The following is a 22,470-nucleotide window of genomic DNA, read 5'->3' as shown; positions in this document are numbered from 1 at the left end:
ATTTTAGAAACAAATGTTTACTAATTCTTGACTTTGTTCAGTAACATTTTTAAGTTGGAAAATCTCTAATATGCACTGTTGGTCCTTTAGGTTCTCTGTAGAACAAAGTTGGAAAACTTGATCTTGTGTAACAAACATTAAAAAAAAGTATGAAAGGAATAGAAAAATAAATCTAACGTTTAAGGTCAGAGATGGAGATTAAACTTTCAAAGTTAGCACTCCCACAGCAAATTTTTGTAAAGAAGGAGTGCATTTTGGAAATTATGCCGCAGAGATCAGTGTACCTGCATGACCGACTCTCCACGGATGTTTGTTGTCCAATTGCTGGTTTTTCTTTAGCCCCCAATACTTTATAAGATTCAGTTATTATGGATATCTGGTCGAGAACAGGATTGGAGGTTATGACGAAAACAACAAATTGTACTTATATAACATATCTTCCATACAGAAGAACGTTCCAAGGCCTCTCATGAACACATAGGGAAAAAATGGACGCTGAGCCAAAAAGGGAGAGATTAGAAGTGGTATCCAAAAAACTTGGTGGAAGGGGACAGTTTTAAGAAGGGGGATAAAAGAGGAAAGAGGCAGAGGGGCTTGGGCAGGAAAAGCAGCTGAAGACACAGATGTTAATCGTGGGGCGAAAGAGGGTATTATACAAAAGGTTGGAGTCTGAAGGACATGGAGCTCAGAACGGGGGGTGTCCAGGGGGTGGTGGGGGAGGGTTGGTTGTAGCACTGGAGGAGGTTACAAAGATAGGAATGAATGAGGCCATGGAGAGATTTTAACATAAAGATGAGAATTTTAAATTTATGAATTGAGGGCCTGGGATCCAATGCAGGTCAGCAAGGAGAGGTAATGGGCAAGCAGAACATCATGTGGGATAGGGTGTGGGCAGCAGAGCTTTGAATGCGTTAGAGTTTACATATGTTCAAGGATGAGAGGCCCACCATGAGGGCACTGCAGTAATAGAGTATGGAGATGATCCAGTCATCATTAAGAGTGTAAGCCCCAAATGATCTGAGGTAAGGGTGGAAGCAGGTGATGTTATGGAGATGGAAGTAAACAGTTTTTGTGATGGAGATGTGATGGAACAGAGGCTCAGCTTAGATGGGAATAGAATGGTGAGGTTACTGTAAAGAGTCTGTTCCAGCTGAGACAGTGATCAGGGAAGGAACTGAATCAGTGGCAAGGATTGGAGTTTGTGGGAGAGAGTCGGAAGCAACAGCATCAGTAGCGGACCTGCGAGGAACCTACTGGGGAGAGAATAAATTTAGACCCAGGCTTGGGGCCTTCTGCTTACCTGGAGAGAGTCAGGAGCGGCGATGGCAGTGGCGGACCTGCGTGGAGACAACTACTTCTCCCTGCCGGAGTTTGAAAAAGAGAGGGGGAAAAAAAATCAAACTATGACATCACAGGAAAGCAATGAATATTGCTGCTTAGGAACTCACCCTGAACATCTTAAAAATGTTAAGTATTAATCACAACTAACAAGTGGGTAGCTGGTGAGTCATCTTTTATCTTTAAATAGGTTTATTACTTTGGTGAGCTTATTACTACTGTTGTTAGCATTTTAGTATTGGTAGTGTATATTAATAGTGGTAATATAGAATAGTATTGGTAAAGTTTAGTATTAATAGGGTTGGTTGTGTAATTAGTGTTAGTATTAGCAGGGTTTATTTGTAGTGCCAAGGTTTATTAGCCAATAGATAGAGGAATGGCAGGGCTGCACATCCTGTGCTATGTGGAAACTCCAGGACACTTCTCGGGTACTGGATAACCATATATGCAGGAAGTGTCATCACTTGCAGCAGCTTGAGCTCCAGGTTGCGGAATTTGAGCAGCAGCTGACATCACTGTGGTGCATCCGTGAGGATGAGAGTTTCGTGGATGTTTATAGATGTGGTCACACCACAGCTTAATAGTATGCAGGCAGAGAGGGAATGGGTGACCACTAGACAGTCAAGAAGAAACAGGCAGATAGTGCAGGAGACCCCTGAGTGCATCTCACTCTCCAACAGGTATTCAGTTCTGAATACTGAGGAAAGTGATAGTTCATCTGAGGAGTGCAGCCAGAGCCAAGGCCATGGCACCACGGGTGACTCAGGTGCACAAGGGAGCATAAAGAAGACTGGAAGAGTGATACTGATCGGAAATTCGATAGTCAGAGGACCAGACAGTCGTTTCTGTGACTGCAGACGTGAATCCAGGATGGTATGTTACCTCCCTGGTGCCGGGATAAAGAATGTCACTCAATGGCTGCAGAGCATGGCTGAGAGGGGAGGGTGAGCAGCCAGCAGTCGTGGTCCACATTAGTATCAATGACATAGGTAGAAAGAGAGGTATGGTCCTGCAGAAAGAGTTTAGTGAGCTAGATAAGAAATTAGCAAGCAGGATCTCAAAAATAGTAATCTCCGGATTACTCCCAGTACCACATACATGTGAATATAGAAATAGGAGGATAGTTCAGATGAATACGTAGCTGGAAAGATGGTGCAGGAAGGAGGCTTTAGATTCCTGGGACACTAGGACCAGTTGTGGGGAAGGTGGGACCTGTACATGCCCTGGCAGGGCGATTTGCAAGTGCTATTGGGGAGGGTTTAAACTAACTTGGCAGGGGTGTGGGAATCAGGAAAAAATATCAAAGAGAAATACCAAGGTGCACAGAATACTGGGAGAGATAGATAGCACAAGAGTAGAGAATAGTAAGTTATTAGGTGGGGTCAGAATAAGGGAGAAAGTAATTAAGTCTAAATCAAGGTTAATGTGCATGTATATGAATGCACGGAGGTGTTAATAAGACTGGTGAGTTACAGACACAGATTGACGTGGAAATATGATGTTGTGGCTATAACAGAGACCTGGCTCAAAGAAGGGCAAGATTGGGAATTGAATATTCCTGGATACAAAGTGTTCAGGAAAGATAGGAAAGGGGAAAAAGGGGGAGGGGTGGTGGTATTGATTAAAGAAGGCATTGCAGTTCTGGAGAAAAAGGATGTCCCAGAGGGGTCGAGGACAGAATCAATTTGGCTACAGAAAACGAACAAAGAAGGTGCAGTTACATTGCTCGGTGTTGTCTCTCAACCACCAACTAGTGGGAAGGACATGGAGGAACAAATTTGCAAGGAAATTACAGAGAGGTGTAAAAATGATGGGGGACTATAATGGGGGACTTTAAGTATCCAAACATAGACTGTGATAATAGTAGTGTAAAGGGCAGTGAGGGGCAAGAGTTCCTAGAGTGTGTTCAGGAAAACTTTCTACAGCAGTATGTTGCTAGTCCAACGAGAAAGGAGGCACTGCTAGACCTGGTTCTTGTGAATGAGTTGGGCCAAGTGGATCAAGTATCAGTAGGAGATCATTTAGGGGACAGTGATCATTCTGTCATAAGGTTTAGACTGACTAGGGAAAAGGAAAAGAACAATCCAGAGTGAGAATAATTAACTGGGGAAAAGCCAACTTCAATGAGGTAATAACGGAGCTGGGGTGAATAAATTGGAGTCAAAGGTTGTCAGGAAAAATGGTAGCTGAACAATGGCCTAACTTCAAAGAAGAGATATTTCAGGAACAATCAAGGTATGTTACCTTGAAGGGAAAAGTTAGGGTAAACAAATCCATAGCTCCCTGGATGACAGAAGAGGTAGCGATTAAGATAAAGAAGAAAAAGTATGCTTATGACAGATGTCAGGTAGAAAATACTATTGAAAACAAGGCTGAATATAGAAGGTCCAGAGGGGAAGTGAAAAAGCAAATAAGAGAAGCAAAGAGAGAGCATGAAAAGAGACTGGCACCTATCATTAAAGGGAATCCCAAAGTTTTCTATAGACATACAAATAGTAAAATGGTGATAAAAGGAGGAGTTGGGCCGATTAGGTACCTAAAGGGGATTTACGCATGGAGGCAGAGGGCATAGCTGAGGTATTTAATGAATGTTTTGCATCTGTCTTTACCAAGGAAGAAGATGCATCCCAGGCAATGGTGAAAGAGGAGGTATTTCAGACACTAGAAGGGTTTAACATTGATGAGGAGGACATATTAGATAAGCTGTCTGTACTTAAAAGTGGATAAAGCACTAGGACCGGATGAGATGCATCCAAGGATACTGAGGGAAGTGAGGGTGGAAATCGCAGAGGCACTGGCCGTAATTTTTCAGTCTTCCTTAGACTCGGGGGTGGTGTCAGAGGACTGGAAAATTGCAAACCTTACACCCTTATTCAAAAAAGGGTATAAAGATAACCCCAGCAACCACAGGCCAGTCAGTTTATCTTTGGTGGTGGGGAAATTTCTAGAAAGAATAACTCGGGACAAAATTAATAGTCACATGGACAAGTGCGGGTTAATTAAAGAAAGTCAGCATAGATTTTTTGAGGGAAGATTATGTTTGACTAACTTGCTGGAGTTTTTGAGGAGGTAACAGAGAGGGTTGATGAGGGCAATGCAGTTAATGTGGTGTACATGGACTTTCAAAAGGCATTTGATACAGTGCCACACAACAGATTTGTGAGCAAAGTTATAGCTCATGGAATAAAATGGACGATAGCAACATGGATACAAAATTGACTGAGTGACAGGAAACAAAGAGTAGTGGTTAATGGATTTTTTGGGGGCTGGAGGAAGGTTTGTAGTGCCGTTCCCCAGGGATCAGTGTTGGGACATAAAAACAAGAAATGCTGGAAATACTCAGCAGCTCTGACAGCATCGGTGGAGAGAGAAGCAGAGTTAACGTTTCGGGTCAGTGACCCTTCTTCGGAACTGGCAAATATTAGAAATGTCAAAGGTTATAAGCAAGTAAAGCGGGGATGGGGCAAGAGATAACAAAGGAGAAGGTGTAGATTGGACAAGGCCACAGAATAGCTGACCAGAAGGTCATGGAGCAAAGGCAAACAATATGTTAATGGTGTGTTGAAAGACAAAGCATTAGTACAGATAGGGTGTTAACGGACTGAAAATTGAACAGCCGCAATGAGAGACATGAAAAAAAACAGTGGGTAAGCAAACTGAAGAAACTAAGATGAAATAAAATCAACATACAAAAAAAATGTAAAAAATGTAAAAAAGAAAAAAAGAAAAAGAAAAAATAACTAAAAATGAAAGTAAAATGGGGGGCCCGTCATGCTCTGAAATTATTGAACTCAATGTTCAGTCCGGCAGGCTGTAGTGTGCCTAATCGGTAAATGAGATGCTGTTCCTCGAGCTTGTGTTGATGTTCACTGGAACACTGCAGCAAGCCCAGATAGAGATGTGAGCATGAGAGCAGGGGGGAGTGTTGAAATGGCAACACTCTTTTTTACATTTTTTTTTGTATGTTTATTTTATTTCATCTTAGTTTGTTCAGTTTGCTTACCCGCTGCTTTTTTTCATGTCTGTAATTGCTGCTGTTCAATTTTCAGTCCGTTAACACCCTATCTGTACTAATGCTTTGTCTTTCAACACACCATTAACATATTGTTTGCCTTTGCTCCATGACCTTCTGGTCAGCTATTCTGTGGCCTTGTCCAATCTGCACCTTCTCCTTTGTTATCTCTTGCCCCACCCCCGCTTTACTTGCTTATAACCTTTGACATTTCTAATATTTGCCAGTTCCAAAGAAGGGTCACTGACCTGAAACGTTAACTCTGCTTCTCTCTCCACAGATGCTGCCAGACCTGCTGAGTATTTCCAGCATTTCTTGTTTTTATTTCAGATTTCCAGCATCCGCAGTATTTTGCTTTTATAACAGTGTTGGGACACTTGCTTTTCCTAATATATATTTATGACCAAGACCTCAGTGTACAGGGCACAATTTCAAAGTTTGCGGATGATATGAAACTTGGAACAATTGTGAATTGTGAGGATTGTGTAGAACTGCAAAAGGACATAGACTAATTGGTGGAATGGGCGGGTAGGTGGCAGATGAAGTTCAATGCAGAGAAATGTGAAGTGATTCATTTTGGTAGGAAGAACCTGGAGAGACAATTTAAAATGAAGGGTACAATTCCTTTGCAGGATGTGGGAGGTGAGGGTCACCACTTGTGTTCCTGCTGACTTCACCTGTGAGAAGTGCACCCAACTCCAGCTCCTCGCAGACCGGGTTAGGGAACTGGAGCTGGATGAACTTCGGATCATTCAGGATGCTGAGGGGCTGATAGAGAGAAGTTATAGGGAAGTAGTGACACCTAAGTTACAGGATAAAGGTAGCTGGGTGACCGTCAGGGGAGGGAAAGAGAATAGGCGCACAGTGCAGGGATCCCCTGTGGCCGTTCCCCTCAATAATAAGTATACTGTTTTTGATACGGTTGCGGGGGACGACCTACCAGGGGAAAGCCACAGTGGCCAGGTCTCTGGCACTGAGCCTGGCTCAGTGGCTCAGAAGGGAAGGGGAGAGAATAGGAGAGCGATAGTGATAGGAGATTCAATGGTTAGAGGAACAGACAGGAGATTCTGTGGTCGCGAACGCGACTCCCGGATGGTATGTTGCCTCCCGGGTGCCAGGGTCAGGGATGTCTCGGATCGAGTCTGCAGGATTCTTAAAGGGGAGGGGGAGCAGCCAGAGGTCGTGGTACATATCGATACCAATGACGTAGCTAGGAAAAGGGATGAGGACCTGAAAAGCGAATATAGGGAGTTAGGTTGGAAGCTGAAAGGCAGGACGAGCAGAGTAGTAATCTCAGGATTGTTACCGGTGCCACGTGCTAGTGAGGCTAGAAACAGGGAGCGAGTGCAGCTGAACACGTGGCTACAGAACTGGTGTAGGAGGGAGGGATTCAGATATGTAGATCATTGGGATACCTTCTGGGGAAGGTGGGACCTGTACAAGAAGGATGGGTTGCATCTGAACTGGAGGGGCACCAATATTCTGGGCGGGAGGTTTGCTAGAGCTCTTCGGGAGGGTTTAAACTAGTTTGGCAAGGGGTTGGGAACCGGAGCTACGGATCAGTGGATGGGGTAGCTGTTGAACAGGCAGATACCGAGTGCAGAGAGTCTGTGAGGAAGGTTAGACAATTGACACGACAAAGTTGCAGCCAGTATGATGGGTTGAAGTGTGTCTATTTTAACGCAAGAAGTGTCAGGAATAAGGGTGTTGGCGAGGGACTGCAAGAAACACAGAATCAGTTACAAACTGCTGGGATTGTTTGACCTGCAGTAACCTGGAGCTCGGACACTGGCCTGTGCTGGTAAAAACCAGTTTGAACTAATTACTTTATGGGACAAGTCAAAGAACAGGACACAGGAAAAGGGCCTTATTTGGACATGGTGTGATACCGGGGTCTTTGGGCCTGGGCCAATTAAAAGAAGCTGTGAACGAGGTGATCAAGCTTAAACCAACCGGAAAGACACAGCTCAGATTTGCAGAGATAAGCAACAGGATAAGAATAGAGCTTTTTGGGCAGAGAGCCAGCGAAAACTCTGGAGATCAACCATCGTGGAAGCGGAAGACCCTGCGTGAGCGACGACGTAGAAGAGAGAGAGAGAGAGAACAGAACGCCTGGCCAGCGTTAACTCTCTCTTTTTCGGGTAATATCCTGTGTATTCTGTGACTAGGACAGGGAAAGGTCAGAGGAACCTAGTGGGTGTGCTTATGAATTCTAGCTAGTTTTGTTATTAACTGTATAACTCAGGGGAGTTGTAGGTTTTTGTCTAACTAAGTGTATAAGCCTTATTCTTACATTGTACAACAACGTGAATAAAGTAAATTGATAGTTAAAGAAAGGACTGAGTTCCCCCGCTTTGTACTAAGCCAGTAACTGTAGCTGTGGACAAGAGGGAGTTGACTCCGCTCCACAGTTAACAAGGGTGATGAACTTAGAGCATGGATCAGTACTTGGAGCTACGATGTGGCCATTACAGAGACGTGGATATCACAGGGGCAGGAATGGATGTTGGATGTTCCGGGGTTTAGATGTTTCAAAAGGAATAGGGAGGGAGGTAAAAGACTTGGGGGAGTGGCATTGCTAATCAGGGATAGTATCACAGTTGCAGAAAGGGAGGTCGTTGAGGAGGGTTTGTCTACTGAGTCATTATGGGTGGAAGTCAGGAACAGGAAAGGAGCAGTCACTTTGTTGGGAGTTTTCGATAGACCCCCCAATAGCAACAGAGACACGGAGGAACAGATTTGGAGGCAGATTTTGGAAAGGTGCAGAAGTAACAGGGTTGTTGTCATGGGTGACTTCAACTTCCCTAATATTGATTGGAACCTCCTTAGTGCAAATAGTTTGGATGGAGCAGTTTTTGTCAGGTGTGTCCAGGAAGGTTTCCTGACTCAATATGTAGATAGGCAAACTAGAGGGGAGGCTATGTTGGACTTAGTGCTTGGCAATGAACCAGGCCAGGTGGCAGATCTCTCGGTGGGAAAGCATTTCGGTGATAGTGATCACAACTCCCTGACCTTTACTATTGTCATGGAGAGGGACAGGAGCAGACGGGATGGGAAAATATTTAATTGGGGGAGGGGGAATTACAATGCTATTAGACAGGAACTGGGGAGCATAAATTGGGAACAGATGTTCTCAGGGAAATGCACAACAGAAATGTGGAGGTTGTTTAGGGAGCACTTGCTGCGACTGCTGGGTAGGTTTGTCCCGATGAGGCAAGGAAGGGATGGTAGGATGAAGGAACCTTGGATGACAAGAGATGTGGAACAGCTAGTCAAGAGGAAGAAGGAAGCTTACTTAAGGTTGAGGAAGCAAGGATCAGACAGGGCTCTAGAGGGTTACAAGGTAGCCAGGAAGGAACTGAAGAATGGACTTAGGAGAGCTAGAAGGGGACATGAAAAAGTCTTGGCGGGTAGGATTCAGGAAAATCCCAAGGCGTTCTACACTTATGTGAGGAACAAGAGGATGGCCAGAGTGAGGGTAGGGCCGATCAGGGATAGTGGAGGGAACTTGTGCCTGGAGTCGGAGGAGGTAGGGGAGGTCCTAAATGAATACTTTGCTTCAGTATTCACTAGTGAGAGGGACCTGGTCATTTGTGAGGACAGCGTGGAATAGGCTGATATGTTCGAACAGGTTGAGGTTAAGAGGGAGGATGTGCTGGAAATTTTGAATGATATGAGGACAGATAAGTCCCCGGGGCCAGACGGGATATACCCAAGGATATTACAGGAAGCGAGGGAAGAGATTGCTGCGCCTTTGGCGATGATCTTTGCGTCCTCACTGTCCACTGGAGTAGTACCGGATGATTGGAGGGTGGCAAATGTTGTTCCCTTGTTCAAGAAAGGGAATAGGGATAACTCTGGGAATTATAGACCAGTCAGTCTTACGTCGGTAGTGGGCAAATTATTGGAGAGGATTCTGAGAGACAGGATTTATGATTATTTGGAAAAGCATGGTTTGATTAGAGACAGTCAGCATGGCTTTGTGAGGGGCAGGTCATGCCTCACAAGCCTTATTGAATTCTTTGAAGAGGTGACAAAACACATTGATGAAGGAAGAGCAGTGGATGTGGTGTATATGGATTTTAGCAAGGCGTTTGATAAGGTTCCCCATGGTAGGCTCATTCAGAAAGTGAGGAGGCATGGGATACAGGGAAAGTTGGCTGTCTGGATACAAAATTGGCTGGCCCATAGAAGACAGAGGGTGGTAGTAGATGGAAAGTATTTAGCATGGAGCTCGGTGACCAGTGGTGCTCCGCAGGGATCTGTTCTGGGACCTCTGCTCTTTGTGATTTTTATAAATGACTTGGATGAGGAAGTGGAAGGCTGGGTTATCAAGTTTGCCGATGACACGAAGGTTGCTGGAGTTGTGGATAGTGTGGAAGGCTGTTGTAGGTTGCAACGGGACATTGACAGGATGCAGAGCTGGGCTGAGAAGTGGCAGATGGAGTTCAACCTGGAAAAGTGTGAAGTGATTCATTTTGGAAGGTCGAATTTGAATGCAGAATACAGGCTTAAAGACAGGATTCTTGGTAGTGTGGAGGAACAGAGGGATCTTGGGGTCCATGTCCATAGATCGCTCAAAGTTGCCACCCAAGTTGATAGGGTTGTTAAGAAGGCATATGGTGTGTTGGCTTTCATTAACAGGGGGATTGAGTTTAAGAGCCGCGAGGTTATGCTGCAGCTCTATAAGGCCCTGGTTCAACCACACTTGGAATATTGTGTTCAGTTCTGGTCGCCTCATTAAAGGAAGGATGTGGAAGCTTTAGAGAGGGCGCAAAGGAGATTTACCAGGATGCTGCCTGGACTGGAGGGCATGTCTTACGAAGAAAGATTGAGGGAGCTAGGGCTTTTCTCATTGGAGCGAAGAAGGATGAGAGGTGACTTGATAGAGGGGTACAAGATGATTAGAGGCATAGATAGAGTGGATAGCCAGAGACTTTTTCCCAGGGTGGAAAGGGCTATCACCAGGGGGCATAATTTTAAGGTGATTGGAGGAAGGTTTCGGGGAGATGTCAGAGGTAGGTTCTTTACACAGAGAGTGGTGGGTGCGTGGAATGCGCTGCCAGTGGAGGTAGTAGAAGCAGATACATTAGGGACATTTAAGCAACTCTTGGATAGGTACATGGATGATAGTAGAATGAAGGGTAGGTAGTTAGTTTGATCTTAGAGTAGGTTAAAGGTTCGGCACAACATCATGGGCCGAAGGGCCTGTACTGTGCTGTACTGTTCTATGTTCTATGTTCTGATTCCATTGGGGTGCAGGAACAGAGGTGTATATGTGCATAAGTCATTGAAGGTGGCAGGACAGGTTGAGAGCACAGTTAACAAAGCATACTGTATCCTGGGCTTTATTAATAGGGGCAAAGAGTACAAGAGCAAGGAAGTTATGTTGAACTTATATAAGACACTAGTTTGGCCTCAGCTGGAGTATTGCATCCAGTTCTGGGCACCGCACTTTCGGAAAGATGTGAGGGCATTGGAGAGAGTACAGAAAAGATTCATGAGAATGTTTCCAGTGATGAGGAACTTCAGTTATGAAGATAGATTGGAGAAGTTAGGACAGTTTTCCTTGGAAAAGAGAAGGCCGAGTGGTGATTTGATAGAGATATTCAAAATCACGAGGGATCTGGACAGAGTAGATAGGGAAAACTGTTCCCACTCGTGAAAGGATCGAGAATGAGAGGGCACAGATTTAAAGTATTTGGTAAGAGAAATAAAAGCAACATGAGGAAAATCTTTTTCACGCAGCGAGTGGTTAAGGTCTGGAATGCGCTGTTTCAGAACGTGGTGGAGGCAAGTTCAATTGAAGCATTCAAAAGGGAATTAGATTGTTATATGAAAAGGAAGAATGGGCAGGGTTACTGGGAGAAGGCGGGGGAATGGCATTAAGTGAATTGCTCTTTTGGAGAGCCGGTGCAGACACGATGGGCCAAATGGCCTCCTTCTGCACTGTAACGATTCTGTGATTATGTGGTGGGGGCCAAAGGCTTCAGTCTTTCTGATGTTTAACTTCAAGAAATTGCAGTTCATCCACAAGATTCTGGATGCCAGACATGCAGTACAGAGGCAATGACGAGTTTGAGCTACATATCATCAGTGTACATAAGAAAGGTGACTACGTGTCTGACAATTATGTCACCAAGGGGCAGCATGGAAATCAAGGGAGGGATGAAAGGATGAATCTTTGAGGGACTCTGGAGATAATGGTGCAGAGGTCGGAAGGGAATCTATTGCTAGGAATATAGATAGTTTGTCATAAAATGCTGCGTGCAGCTTGATGGTTCGTCAGGTGTTTTGTCCATGGTAATGAAAGACAACCAACCTAAGAAGTAAAATGCATATTCTGGAGTCTCCCTTTGGGCAGGGAAATGCTCTGCACAACCATTCCTGAGGAGATTAAGATGTTTAGCTGGATTCCAAGATAGAATAGTTTGTGGAACAAACAGGTTTGATGAACTGAATGTTCATTCCTTGATGAATACATTCTTCTGTTTTCATGATAAGAGTATATGTATGATTTAAATACAGTACAGCAAATATATTGCATATTTATCTTTACTGAAAATTAAAAAAAATTCTTTTCTGAGTTTATTGTAGCTATGTTGTTCGCAATATTTCAATTTCAGCAATTATGTTTTCTACGCAGTAGCAAACCATGAGCAGTTAATTTGTTGGTTGATCTCCTGCCACAGCAACAGTCAGCAGCATTCCAACTTGCATCTAAACAGATATTATGAATGAACATTGTAAACCCTTACCTCTGTGTCAGAAGGTTGTAGGTTTAAGTCCCACTGCAGCAACTTGAGCACAAAATCTAGGCCAACATTCCAGTGCAGTACTGAGGAGTGCTGCACTGTCTGAGGTGCTGTCTTTCAGTTGAGACGTTAAACTAAAACCTCAACTGCCTTCTCGGGGACATAAAAGATCACATGGCATAATTTCAAAGATGAACAGGGGAGTTCTCTCTGATGTTCTGGCCAATATTTATCCTTCAACAAAGATCAGATAAAGCAGATGATCTCGTCATTATCTCAGTGCTGTTTGTGGGAGTTTGTTGTGAGCATATTGACTGTAACGTTTCCTTATATTAAAACAGTGACTATGGGGTGAATTTTATTGGGCCCCTGACGTAAGGGGTCATGGCGGGGGGTGGCCCGGAAAACACCTCCGGGAGAGATCACGGGCCTCGATGCTGGGAAGGCCCCACCTCATCACAATTTACACATGCTAATATATTATAATTAATGAATTAATCACTTACCTGATGCCGCCGGTTGTCCCGCTGCGATATTCCGGTCGGTTGCCGGAACTCCCATGCCCTCGGATCTCCGTGCGGGTGGGGGAGGAGCGGGGAAAACTATTGCAATTAGTGGAGGGGATGGTGGGAAGGGGTTCATGGTAAAAAGTTATGAACTTTTGGAGGGGGGAAGGTCGGGCTTCCAAGTTAAGTTTATTTGGGGGAGAGGACAATTAATAAATTGTTTTCTCATTGGGGTCGGTGGGAAAGGGGATTGGTACTTTTATTAAATTTTTCACTTTAATTTAAATTAAACTGAAGGGCTGGAGGCCCTTTAAAAATGGTGCCAGCGCCTGTGTGGTGGCGCCGGATGCCATTGCCAGGGACGGAGCACCCGCGGCAGCTCTGCAGAGTAAATCTCGCGCGTGCACCCCGCCGTTTTTGAAGCTCACCGCTGATCTCGGCAGCGAGCTTGAAAAATTCAGCCCTACAATTCAAAAAAGTATTTGCAATGGCTGGGAGATTCTTTGGGACACCCTGAGCTATTGAAAGTTGCTATATAAATGCAGGTTTTTTTTCCTTATCCATTCTGTTTAAATGGTTACTTACTCTTTGGTATATTTTGTTAAATTGAATAGAATAAAGTGGAAAACTAATGTGATTTGCTTTATTCACATTCTTGTCATCAAGGGATGGTTATGTGAACTTTTACGTTGGAAAGAAGACCCTTCACCAGAGAATCGAACTCTTTGGGAAAACTTATCAATGATCAGGAGGTTCCTGAGTCTTCCTCAGGCTGAGAGAGATGCCATTTATGAGCAAGAAAGCAATGTGATCCATCACCATGGAGACCGACCATCTCACATCATCCATGTATCTGCAGAGCCGATTCAGGTTAGTATACCTGATCCAACTGCAATATTTAGTTACATAAGCTAAGAGGGCTATCTTCGAACAGGAGTTTTTTTATGAAGACCACTTTGTTGCTAATTGTTAGCAATATGATGAATTGCTATTTAACATGAAAACCATAGGAGACGTAAGAGCCATTAATGGTTCTTCTGCATTGTACTAAGACTGAAAGGATGGGACTAAATCACATAAGTGCTAGTTACATGTATAGCAAGTTTGGTTGGTTGTTTTCAATATTTCAATGATAGCAATGACAATAATGGGCTATGAACAGTTCATTTATTGGTTATATTTTTGCCTACAGCAACAGCCAGCAGCACCCCGACTTGCACCGAAACAGCCAACAACAACACAAGCAGAATCAGAAGATGAGAGCCGTCATAAGCCCAGATCTCGCACTAAGATTTCTGTAGAAGCACTGGGAATCTTGCAGAGCTTTATACAGGATGTGGGTTTGTACCCAGATGAAGAAGCAATTCAAACTCTGTCAGCTCAACTTGACCTGCCCAAGTATACCATCATAAAGTTTTTTCAAAACCAACGTTACCATCTAAAGCATCATGGCAAACTGAAGGACCATGCAGGTTTGGAGGTGGATGTGGCAGAGTATGAAAAAGAAGAATTGCTGGAGGACTCGGAGGACTCAGAGGAAAGCGAGGAAGGCAAAAGTTCAAAAGAAATATATTCAGTTAAAGTAGAAGAGAACTTGTCAGGAGAAGGGACTACAAATAACTTAGATTCTGATCAGGAACCAAAAGACTGACCCTGATATCACATGAACTTTTCTTCTTTGTAACCGTGCCACTGATGTATAATTACATGAAAAACCATCTTGTTTCCTGCATTATTCATCAGAAAGACCAATTTGTCTTTACAAACTTGCACAAAAAATTATAAAGAATCCCAGTAAAAGACTGAACAATTCTCCTGTGGATAATGCAGACTGCACTAGAAGTTTTTCGTTTTTTTTTTCAAGCAAACAAGCAGCTACATATGAAGTATTTGGGATTGCCTTGAACATTTTTGTAACTGCTGTTTACTGACTAATGACAGTTTTCTGTAGGGAGTACCAACAGAGGAAACTGGTACTATATGTTGTTTGACTGTATTGGCTGTCGAACTTAAAATGCTGATTCAGAACTTTCCACAAATAATCACAGATTACCCAGTTCTAAATGGATCCAGCACTCCAGATTCAATTCTCCATTCAAACCAGTATGTTTTTGCAACTTACAAGAAAAATCTGGCCTTTTGAAAATTAACAAAATTGCGGATGAGGATACTTTGTGCTTAGCTATATGTCATTAAAGTTGCAAAAACGGAGGAAACTGCTCACTGCAAAATGCAGTGTTAATGGAAAATATGCCAATAATTGCCTTGTGTAATATGGCACTGCCATCATTCAATTATTCTGCAAGAGAGCAATCACTGTAACTTTGAGTCTTGTCATTACCTGATTTTAAAATGTGAAACACAACTTTTTTTAAAATTTGTGTAGTCTAGATTATTTATTTTCAGAAAACTTAGCCTCATGATGTAATTAATTTTTTGAAGTTTCTGTTACATGTAACATAGTGCTTTTCATACTGACTTTTTCTATTTATAAATGTATTTTGATGGGCAGTGATACAAAGTGTCTTAAAAGTTTCAATTGAAAAATTGTGCTTTAAAATTTGCCTAAAAACTGCTGTATGTTATCAAAGCAATTCATACCATGGGCTTCACTCTTTATGGTGTATGCAATTTTCTATATTAATGTTAAACCATCATGCAAATGAACATAGGTCAATAAAAATAAAATACATTAGATAACTTATAAAATTCGCAGAAAAATAGATGTTTTGCAATGTGTCTTCCTTCAGTTTACAATGGATTGAAGCTTTTTTCAGTATGAATTTCTGTATGAAGATTACAAGTGTATCTGTTTTTCTGAGTTATATTGCTATGTGGAACTATGAGATCACAAATTATTTTGTTAAATCTGACCATGTTAGACATTTTTTTAAAGCATCACAGTTTTTCTTTATGCAAAAATGTTCAGATGGGGATGGTTATTAATTGTAAATCGCACAATTAAACTATCTTTGTATAATACAATAACATTTGTTTGTTTCTATCTTCATTATTATTTATATTTTAAGTATAATTATTTACATACAAACCAACAAATTAGGAGCAGGATTAGGCCCCTCGAGCCTGCTCCGCCATTCAATAAGTTCATGGCTGAACTGATTACTCCACATTTCCACCTACCCCTGATAACCTTCCACCCCCTTGCTTATCAAGAATCTATCTACCTCTGCCTTAAAAATATTCAAAGACGCTGCTTCCACTGCCTTTTGAGGAAGAGAATTCCAAAGACTCACGACCCTCTGAGAGAAAAGATTTCTCCTCATCTGTCTTAAATGGGCGACCCCTTATTTTTAAACAGTGACCCCTAGTTTGAGATTCTCCCACAAGGGGAAACATCCTTTCCACATCCACCCTGTCAAGACCCCTCAGGATCTTATATGTCTCAATCAAGTCGCCTCTTACTCTTCTAAATTCCAACGGATACAAGCCTAGTCTCTCCAATCTTTCCTCGTGAGACAGTCAATATAAGATGGCTAACTTTGATGTGCTTAAGTTTCTTTTATCTTCCAACAAAAAATACTGTGATCACGAAATTATGCCATAGGACAAGTGTACAAACACTTAACACATTTCCTACATCAGCCATCCTTGTGGTATTTCTGAGTGAGATTGCAAATCAGTCTGAAGTAAGGGGAAATTTAAATAGTGGCCTCATGCCCATGGGGCACTGGTTTGACACTAACTAACTTTATTTTAAATATAGTCTGTACGGCCAACAAATCCAGATTAGATCTGTACCCAGCTCCCAGAGGTGAAAGGATAATGCGCTAAATCCACTGTAACACCCATTCCAAATAAAAATTAAAGTTTGGAATTAAAGTGCTTACGACTAAGATTTTATGCTAAACATTTATGAGACTTTTAAAAATCTGTACAATCAGCTATCTTATAAATTGTTGAATAGCAACTGATTCTATGGGCTCAATTTTAACTCTGCGCAAGTGGATGGGTTTTGAATGAGTTAAAAGCTTATCCTTGCTACAAGTCACACAAGTCTGTTACTGGTAATGTTGGTGCATGCATCTAAATGGTGTTAACCGTGTTGCTTATGATGAGTCAACTTTCTATTCCTGCTGTAGTAAGTAATACCGAGTTTTCAAATGGTTTAATGGTTGACTTGACAATAGTGCAGTCTGCCAAATAAAAAAGCTTCCTGTTTGCTACCCACTTACATATTAGTGGATTGGTCCCAGTGTGGATGATTGGAATAATAGCGGTCAGATTGGCAGAATTGTTCATTCATGTGCACTTTTTATTTGGATTCAGCAGTATCTCTAATTCTAAAGATGCACGACAAGAAGAGTTATATTTTCCAAAAAAAGGTCTCTCTTTGCTCACTTGGAGAGAAAGACTACTTTTACTTTTGGCAAACACTTAACTGCTGAGTTAATGTGCTCAATTTTACCCTTCTTCCAGTAGTGTATTTTCATTGGAGAAGGTCTCTTACCAGCAGCATTACCAGTGAGAAGTGACGGTGGTGTATAACTGAGCTATTTTCTGCTGGTGATAGGGTCTTGCAACTAGCCTATTCCCAATAATTCAGTCATTATTTGTGTCAAAGAATTGAATTAGCCAATTATTTGAAGTAAGAAACATGAACGAAACACCAAAGTGGGAAATTTGTGCCTAAAATTTGAATTATCAGAAAATTTAAATTAAGTGACTGATTTAAGAATAGACTGAAATCCACTGTGCAATCCAACCAATGGCATCTTGAAGGTTTTTCTTAATTCAAGCAGACAGGGGGTGACTGTAGCCATGATAGCATTGAAGATAGAAGGGATTAAAAAAGGGCGGGCTGCATGGAGTGGGAACTACTGAGGTGAGATAATCACATTGGACCTTTTATAATTTGTTGCAATCATATTCATTTGGACAAATGGAGGCTGACAGGATTACCAAATAATCTTTGTTCACCAGAACCTCATCCTGCAATTGTTGCTCCGACAGAATTAATTTTGACTCCCTAAAAGCCATCACAATACAATTTTTACCTGCCACTGTGATCAGTATCACGATAAATTCTGACTGTTTAGTGATGAATAATGAATTCCATAATTAACAAGGAATGTTCAGGATTGTTGCAGATGTAGAGGATGGTGAAAAGTGTTTCAGGCAGATAATCAGTGAAATTAGGAATGTTATAAAGAAAGGTAAGGAATTAAACTGGAAACAAGTTCCAGGGAAAATTAAAACAGCAAGGTTTAAGTTTAATCTTAAGCATTTGCCAATAGTATTTAGTGAAATTGGAGGAGACTACCATGACCATTTGACCTGTGAAAGTTTGTTCCAAATTTACCAGTTTTCATTTCAAATGGCAAACAGAAACTTGAAGAGCAATTCAATCTAGTTAACAAAGTAAACCTAGCTAGAAGTTGTAAAACCGTACTTTTGATGGAACAATTAAATTATCAGTACTCACTCAGTCAGAAATTTCTCGAAATCCCACAAGATTTTTATCTCTTAATTACAAATGAAAGCCACATTTAAATACAGTGCTAGGGGATTCTTTTCTCCAGTGGAGAACTAGTATCCCATAATCGTGCGTAGCTGTCGCTAACTGAACTAGGTTAGAGGAAGGAAATTTCAAATCTTATCAAATTGGTTAGCGCTTAAAATTAACAAATAAATAAACAGGCTAAATGGTAAATCACTTGTCTGCAAGAATACAACTAACAATAAAAATTGAAATAAGCAATTCAACTAAGTAAATGAACGAGCGTGAAGAAACAGAAAAAGTGCCATATTATACATAGACTCTTAGAACAGTTACGGCACAGAAGGAGGCCATTCAGCCCATCATCTCTGTGCCGGCTCTCTGCAAGAGCAACTCACTTGGCCCCACTCCCTGCCTTTTCCCTGTAGCTCTGCCAATTTTTTCTCTTCAGATAATTGACCAATTGTCTTTTGCAGGCCTTGATTGAATCTGCCTCCACCACACTGTCAGACAGTGCATTCCATATCCTAACCACTCGCTGCGTAAAAAGGTTTTTCCTCATGTCACCAATGCTTCTTTTGCCAATCACCTTAAGTTGGTGCCCTCTGGTTCTGGATCCGTCTGCCAGTTTCTCTTTATCTATTCTGTCCAGACCCCTCATGATTTTGAACACCTCTATCAAATCTCCTCTTAACAATCTCCAAGGAGAACAGCCCCAGCTTCTCCAACCTATCCATGTAACTGAAGTTCCTCAACCCTGGAACCATTCTCAAGAATCTTTTCTGCACCCTCTGTAATGCCTTCACATCCTACCTAGTGTGTGGTGCCCAGAACTGAACACAATATTCCAGTTGAGGCTGAACCAATGTTTAATACAAGTTTATCATAGTCCTTGCTTTTGTACTCTATGCCCTTATTTATAAAGCCTAGGATCCAATATGCTTTATTAACCGTTTTCTCAACCTGCCCTGCAACCTTCAATGATTTGTGCACATATACATCCAGATCCCTCCGTTCCTGAACCCCTTTAGAATTGTACCCTTTAATTTGTATTGCATCTCCTCGTTCTTCCTATCAAAATGAGTCACTTCACACTTTTCTGCATTGAATTTCATCTGCCACTTGTCAGCCTATTGCAGCAGCCTGCCTATGTCCTCTTGAAGTTTATCACTATCCTCCCACAGTTTATACTTCCAGGTTTTGTGTCATCTGCAAATTTTGAAATTGTGCTTTGTACACCCAAGTCCAGGTCATTAATATATGTCAAAAAGGAACAATCCCTGGGGAACCCCACTATATACCTTCCTCCAGTCCAAAAAACAACCATTCACAGCTACTCTCTTTTTCCTGTCAGTCAGCCAATTTTGTTTCCATGCTGCTACTGTCCCATTTATTCCATGGGCTCTAACTTTGCTGACAATGTGGCACTTTATCAAATGCCTTTTGGAAGTCCATATACACCACATCAACCACATTACCCTCATCAACCCTCTCTGATACCTCATCAAAAAACTGAAGCAAGTTGGTTAAAAACAATTTGCCCTTAACAAATCTGTGCTGGCTTTCCTTATTTAATCCACATTTGTCCAAGTGACTATTAATTTTGTCCTGAATTCTCATTTCTAAAAGCTTTCCCACCACCAAGGTTAAACTGACTGGTCTGTGGTTGCTGGGCTTGATCTTACACCCTTTTTTGAACATATCTAAAGCAAAAATGCAACTGTATATCTAATGGGTAAAAGTAAGATTTTAGATACTGCAGTGAACTTTAGAAAGCACCTATCAGTTATACAAGGCACACTGTCATGTATTACATGCATTCCAATGAGAGAATTCATCACTTTCCACAAACAGCAACAACTTATATTTATATGGCGCCTTTAACATAAAACGTCCCAAGGCGCTTTACAGGAATATTATAAAACAAAGTATGACACACGAGCCACAAAAGGAGATATTAGGTCAGATGACCAAAAGTTTCATCAAACAGGTTTTAAGGAGTGTCTTAAAGGAGGAAAGCAAGGTGGAGAGGCAGAGAGGTATTCCAGAGCTTCAGCCTTAGACAATTGGTAGCATGATCACCAATGGTGGAGCGATTAAAATCAAGAATGCCCAAGAGGCCAGAATTAGAGAAGCACAGATATCTTGGAGGGTTGTGAAGCTGGAGGACATTACGGAAATAGGGAGGGCCAAGACCATGGAAGGATTTGAAAATGAGGATGAGAATTTTAAAATCAAGACTTTGCTTCACCAGGAACCAATGTCGGTCAGCGAGCACAGGGGTGATAGGGGAACGGGACTTGGTGCGAGTTAAGACATGGGCAGCAGAGTTTTGGATGACCTCAGGTTTATGGATAATAGAGTTTGGGAGACCAGCCAGGAGTTCATTGGAATAGTCAAGTCTAGAGGTAACAAAGGCATGAATGAGGGTTTCAGCAGCAGATGAGCTGAGACAAGGGCAAAGTCAAGTGATGGGCTGGATTTTATGGCCTGCCCAAGGTGGGGTCAGAGGTTGAGGGGCCCATAGAATCGTGACGGGAGGCAGAGGAAGGTGAGCCCATCACCAAGCAATTTGGCCAGGCGCGGATAGGCCAATGACAGGCTTCTCACCCAAAGTGCAATTGAGTCCCTTAAGGGGTCTATTAATGGCCACTTAAGGGCCTCTTCCCACCACCGCTGGGATCTTACTAGCGGGGAGGCCGCCTTGTAATACAAGGCGCCCTTCCCATGGGCTTGGGGGGGTGGTGGTGCCTCCTCCATGGGCAATCTGTGGCCATGGAGGACTCCGACTGGCAGATCCGCCACCTCCATGGACCTCCCTCATGCCCACCCATCCCCCACCTCCCCTCACCGTGGCTTTCTGGACTGGCCCTCGCAACCCCACCTCACTTACCTTTGGTCCAGGGTTGCAGCATTGGGCCTGGGTCCAAGGCCTCTGCAATACTGGCAGTGGCCATTGCTCCCGGTGACACTGCCGATACTGCTGAGCTGCCAGCTGTGATTGGCCAGCAGCTTCTGGAGGCAGGATCTGTGTCTTTAAAGGGATGGAGATCTGGTGCCGGAAATCCCAGAAACCGATTGCGCTGGGGGCACAAAAAGCCAAGGCGGGGCTCCCCCTGCCTTTTTGACCTCGCACCAGGAGCCCTGCAAGATCCCATCCGATGTTACAAAGGTGGAAATCGGCAGTATTAGTGATGGCAGAAATATGAGGTCGGAAGCTCATCTCGGGATCAAATATGACACCAAGGTTGCAAACAGACTGGCTTAATCTCTGACTGTTGCCAAGAAGAGGGGTGAAGTCGGTAGCTAGGGAATGGAGTTTGGAGCAAGGACCAAAAACATCCTGGTATAAGTAGTTGAAATGGATGAAAGGTAGCACAGACTGAAAGCAGCTGTAATTTTGCAAAGAAGAACTAAAAATGTGCAACAGAGCAATTCTCTGTTTGAACAGCAGCCTATTATATAGGGGGCTTGACAGGGTAGATGTTGAGAATATGTTTCCACTAGTGGGGAAATCTGAACTAGGGGACATAGTTACAGAATAAGGGGTCACACATTTAAAACTGAGATGCAAAGGAATTTCTTCTCTCAGAAGGTGGTGAATCTCTGGAATTCTCTACCTCAGAGAGTTGTAGAGGCTAGGTTAAAGGCCTGTTATCCGACCTGAACCTGATGTGACCAGACGACCTGTGTTGGGTTCAGGTCGGGTTGGGTCGCTCTTCTGGTTCCGGCTTTCGGGCTCGGGTCGGGTCATGCCAGGTCCAGGTTGGGCCGGGTGCAGGTCGGACACACACAGTAAGTATTGCATTTTTCTCTGTTGGTAAGGGTCAAAAGTTGAAAAGCCTACCTGATCTGGGAGTCCGGGACATCAAGGAGGGAAACTCTGAGTCTGTGCAGTGAGCGAGTGAACATCTCTATGACATCATCGTGCTCATGCTGCAGTTTCCTGAAGATTCGGAATGGGAAGGTAGGTAAAGTGAACATTCTGGTGGTCGAGTCGGGTCGAGTTGGGCTTGGGTCTGGTCGGGCTCGGGAAAAAATGGAAGGACTCGGGCCGAGTCGGGCTCAGGTCCGATGTGGTTCTGTTGGGTTTGGGTCGGGTTTTTTTTCCTGACCCGAGCAGGCCTTTAGGCTAGGTCACTAAATGTATTTAAGGAGGAGGTAGATTTTTGAAATCTCGGGGAGTTGAAGGTAATGTGGAGCAGGCCCGAAAGAGGAGCTGAGGCCTGGGACAGATCAGCCATGATCTTTATTGAATGGCAGGGCAGGCTTGAGGGGCTGAATGGCCTACTCCTGCTCCTATTTCTTATGTTCTTATATGTACAATTCTATACTACATTAATATCTGAGTCTGCTGGATTTTCTTTTAAGTCTTGAGGTCTAGGGGCTGTTGTCACTGTC

At 43.0% G+C, this 22,470-nt stretch overlaps 1 protein-coding gene across 5 annotated transcripts in view; it reads left to right on the top strand.

Annotated features, from left to right (window-relative positions):
• LOC137347432 (DNA-binding protein SATB1-like) overlaps nt 1-15,564 on the top strand; it is a 140,544-nt gene extending 124,980 nt beyond the window's left edge. For all 5 annotated transcript variants that reach the window (XM_068011890.1, XM_068011894.1, XM_068011884.1 and 2 more), the window contains 2 exons: nt 13,278-13,481; nt 13,804-15,564. In XM_068011890.1, coding sequence (XP_067867991.1) covers nt 13,278-13,481; nt 13,804-14,262 — 663 coding nt within the window. In that variant the 3' untranslated portion in view covers nt 14,263-15,564. The remainder of the gene's footprint in view (nt 1-13,277; nt 13,482-13,803) is intronic.
• Nucleotides 15,565-22,470: the final 6,906 nt, after the last annotated feature.

Source organism: Heterodontus francisci, chromosome 2 (genome assembly GCF_036365525.1).
Source record: "Heterodontus francisci isolate sHetFra1 chromosome 2, sHetFra1.hap1, whole genome shotgun sequence".
NCBI lineage: Eukaryota > Metazoa > Chordata > Chondrichthyes > Heterodontiformes > Heterodontidae > Heterodontus > Heterodontus francisci.
This window is presented reverse-complemented; position numbering and strand designations above follow the sequence as displayed.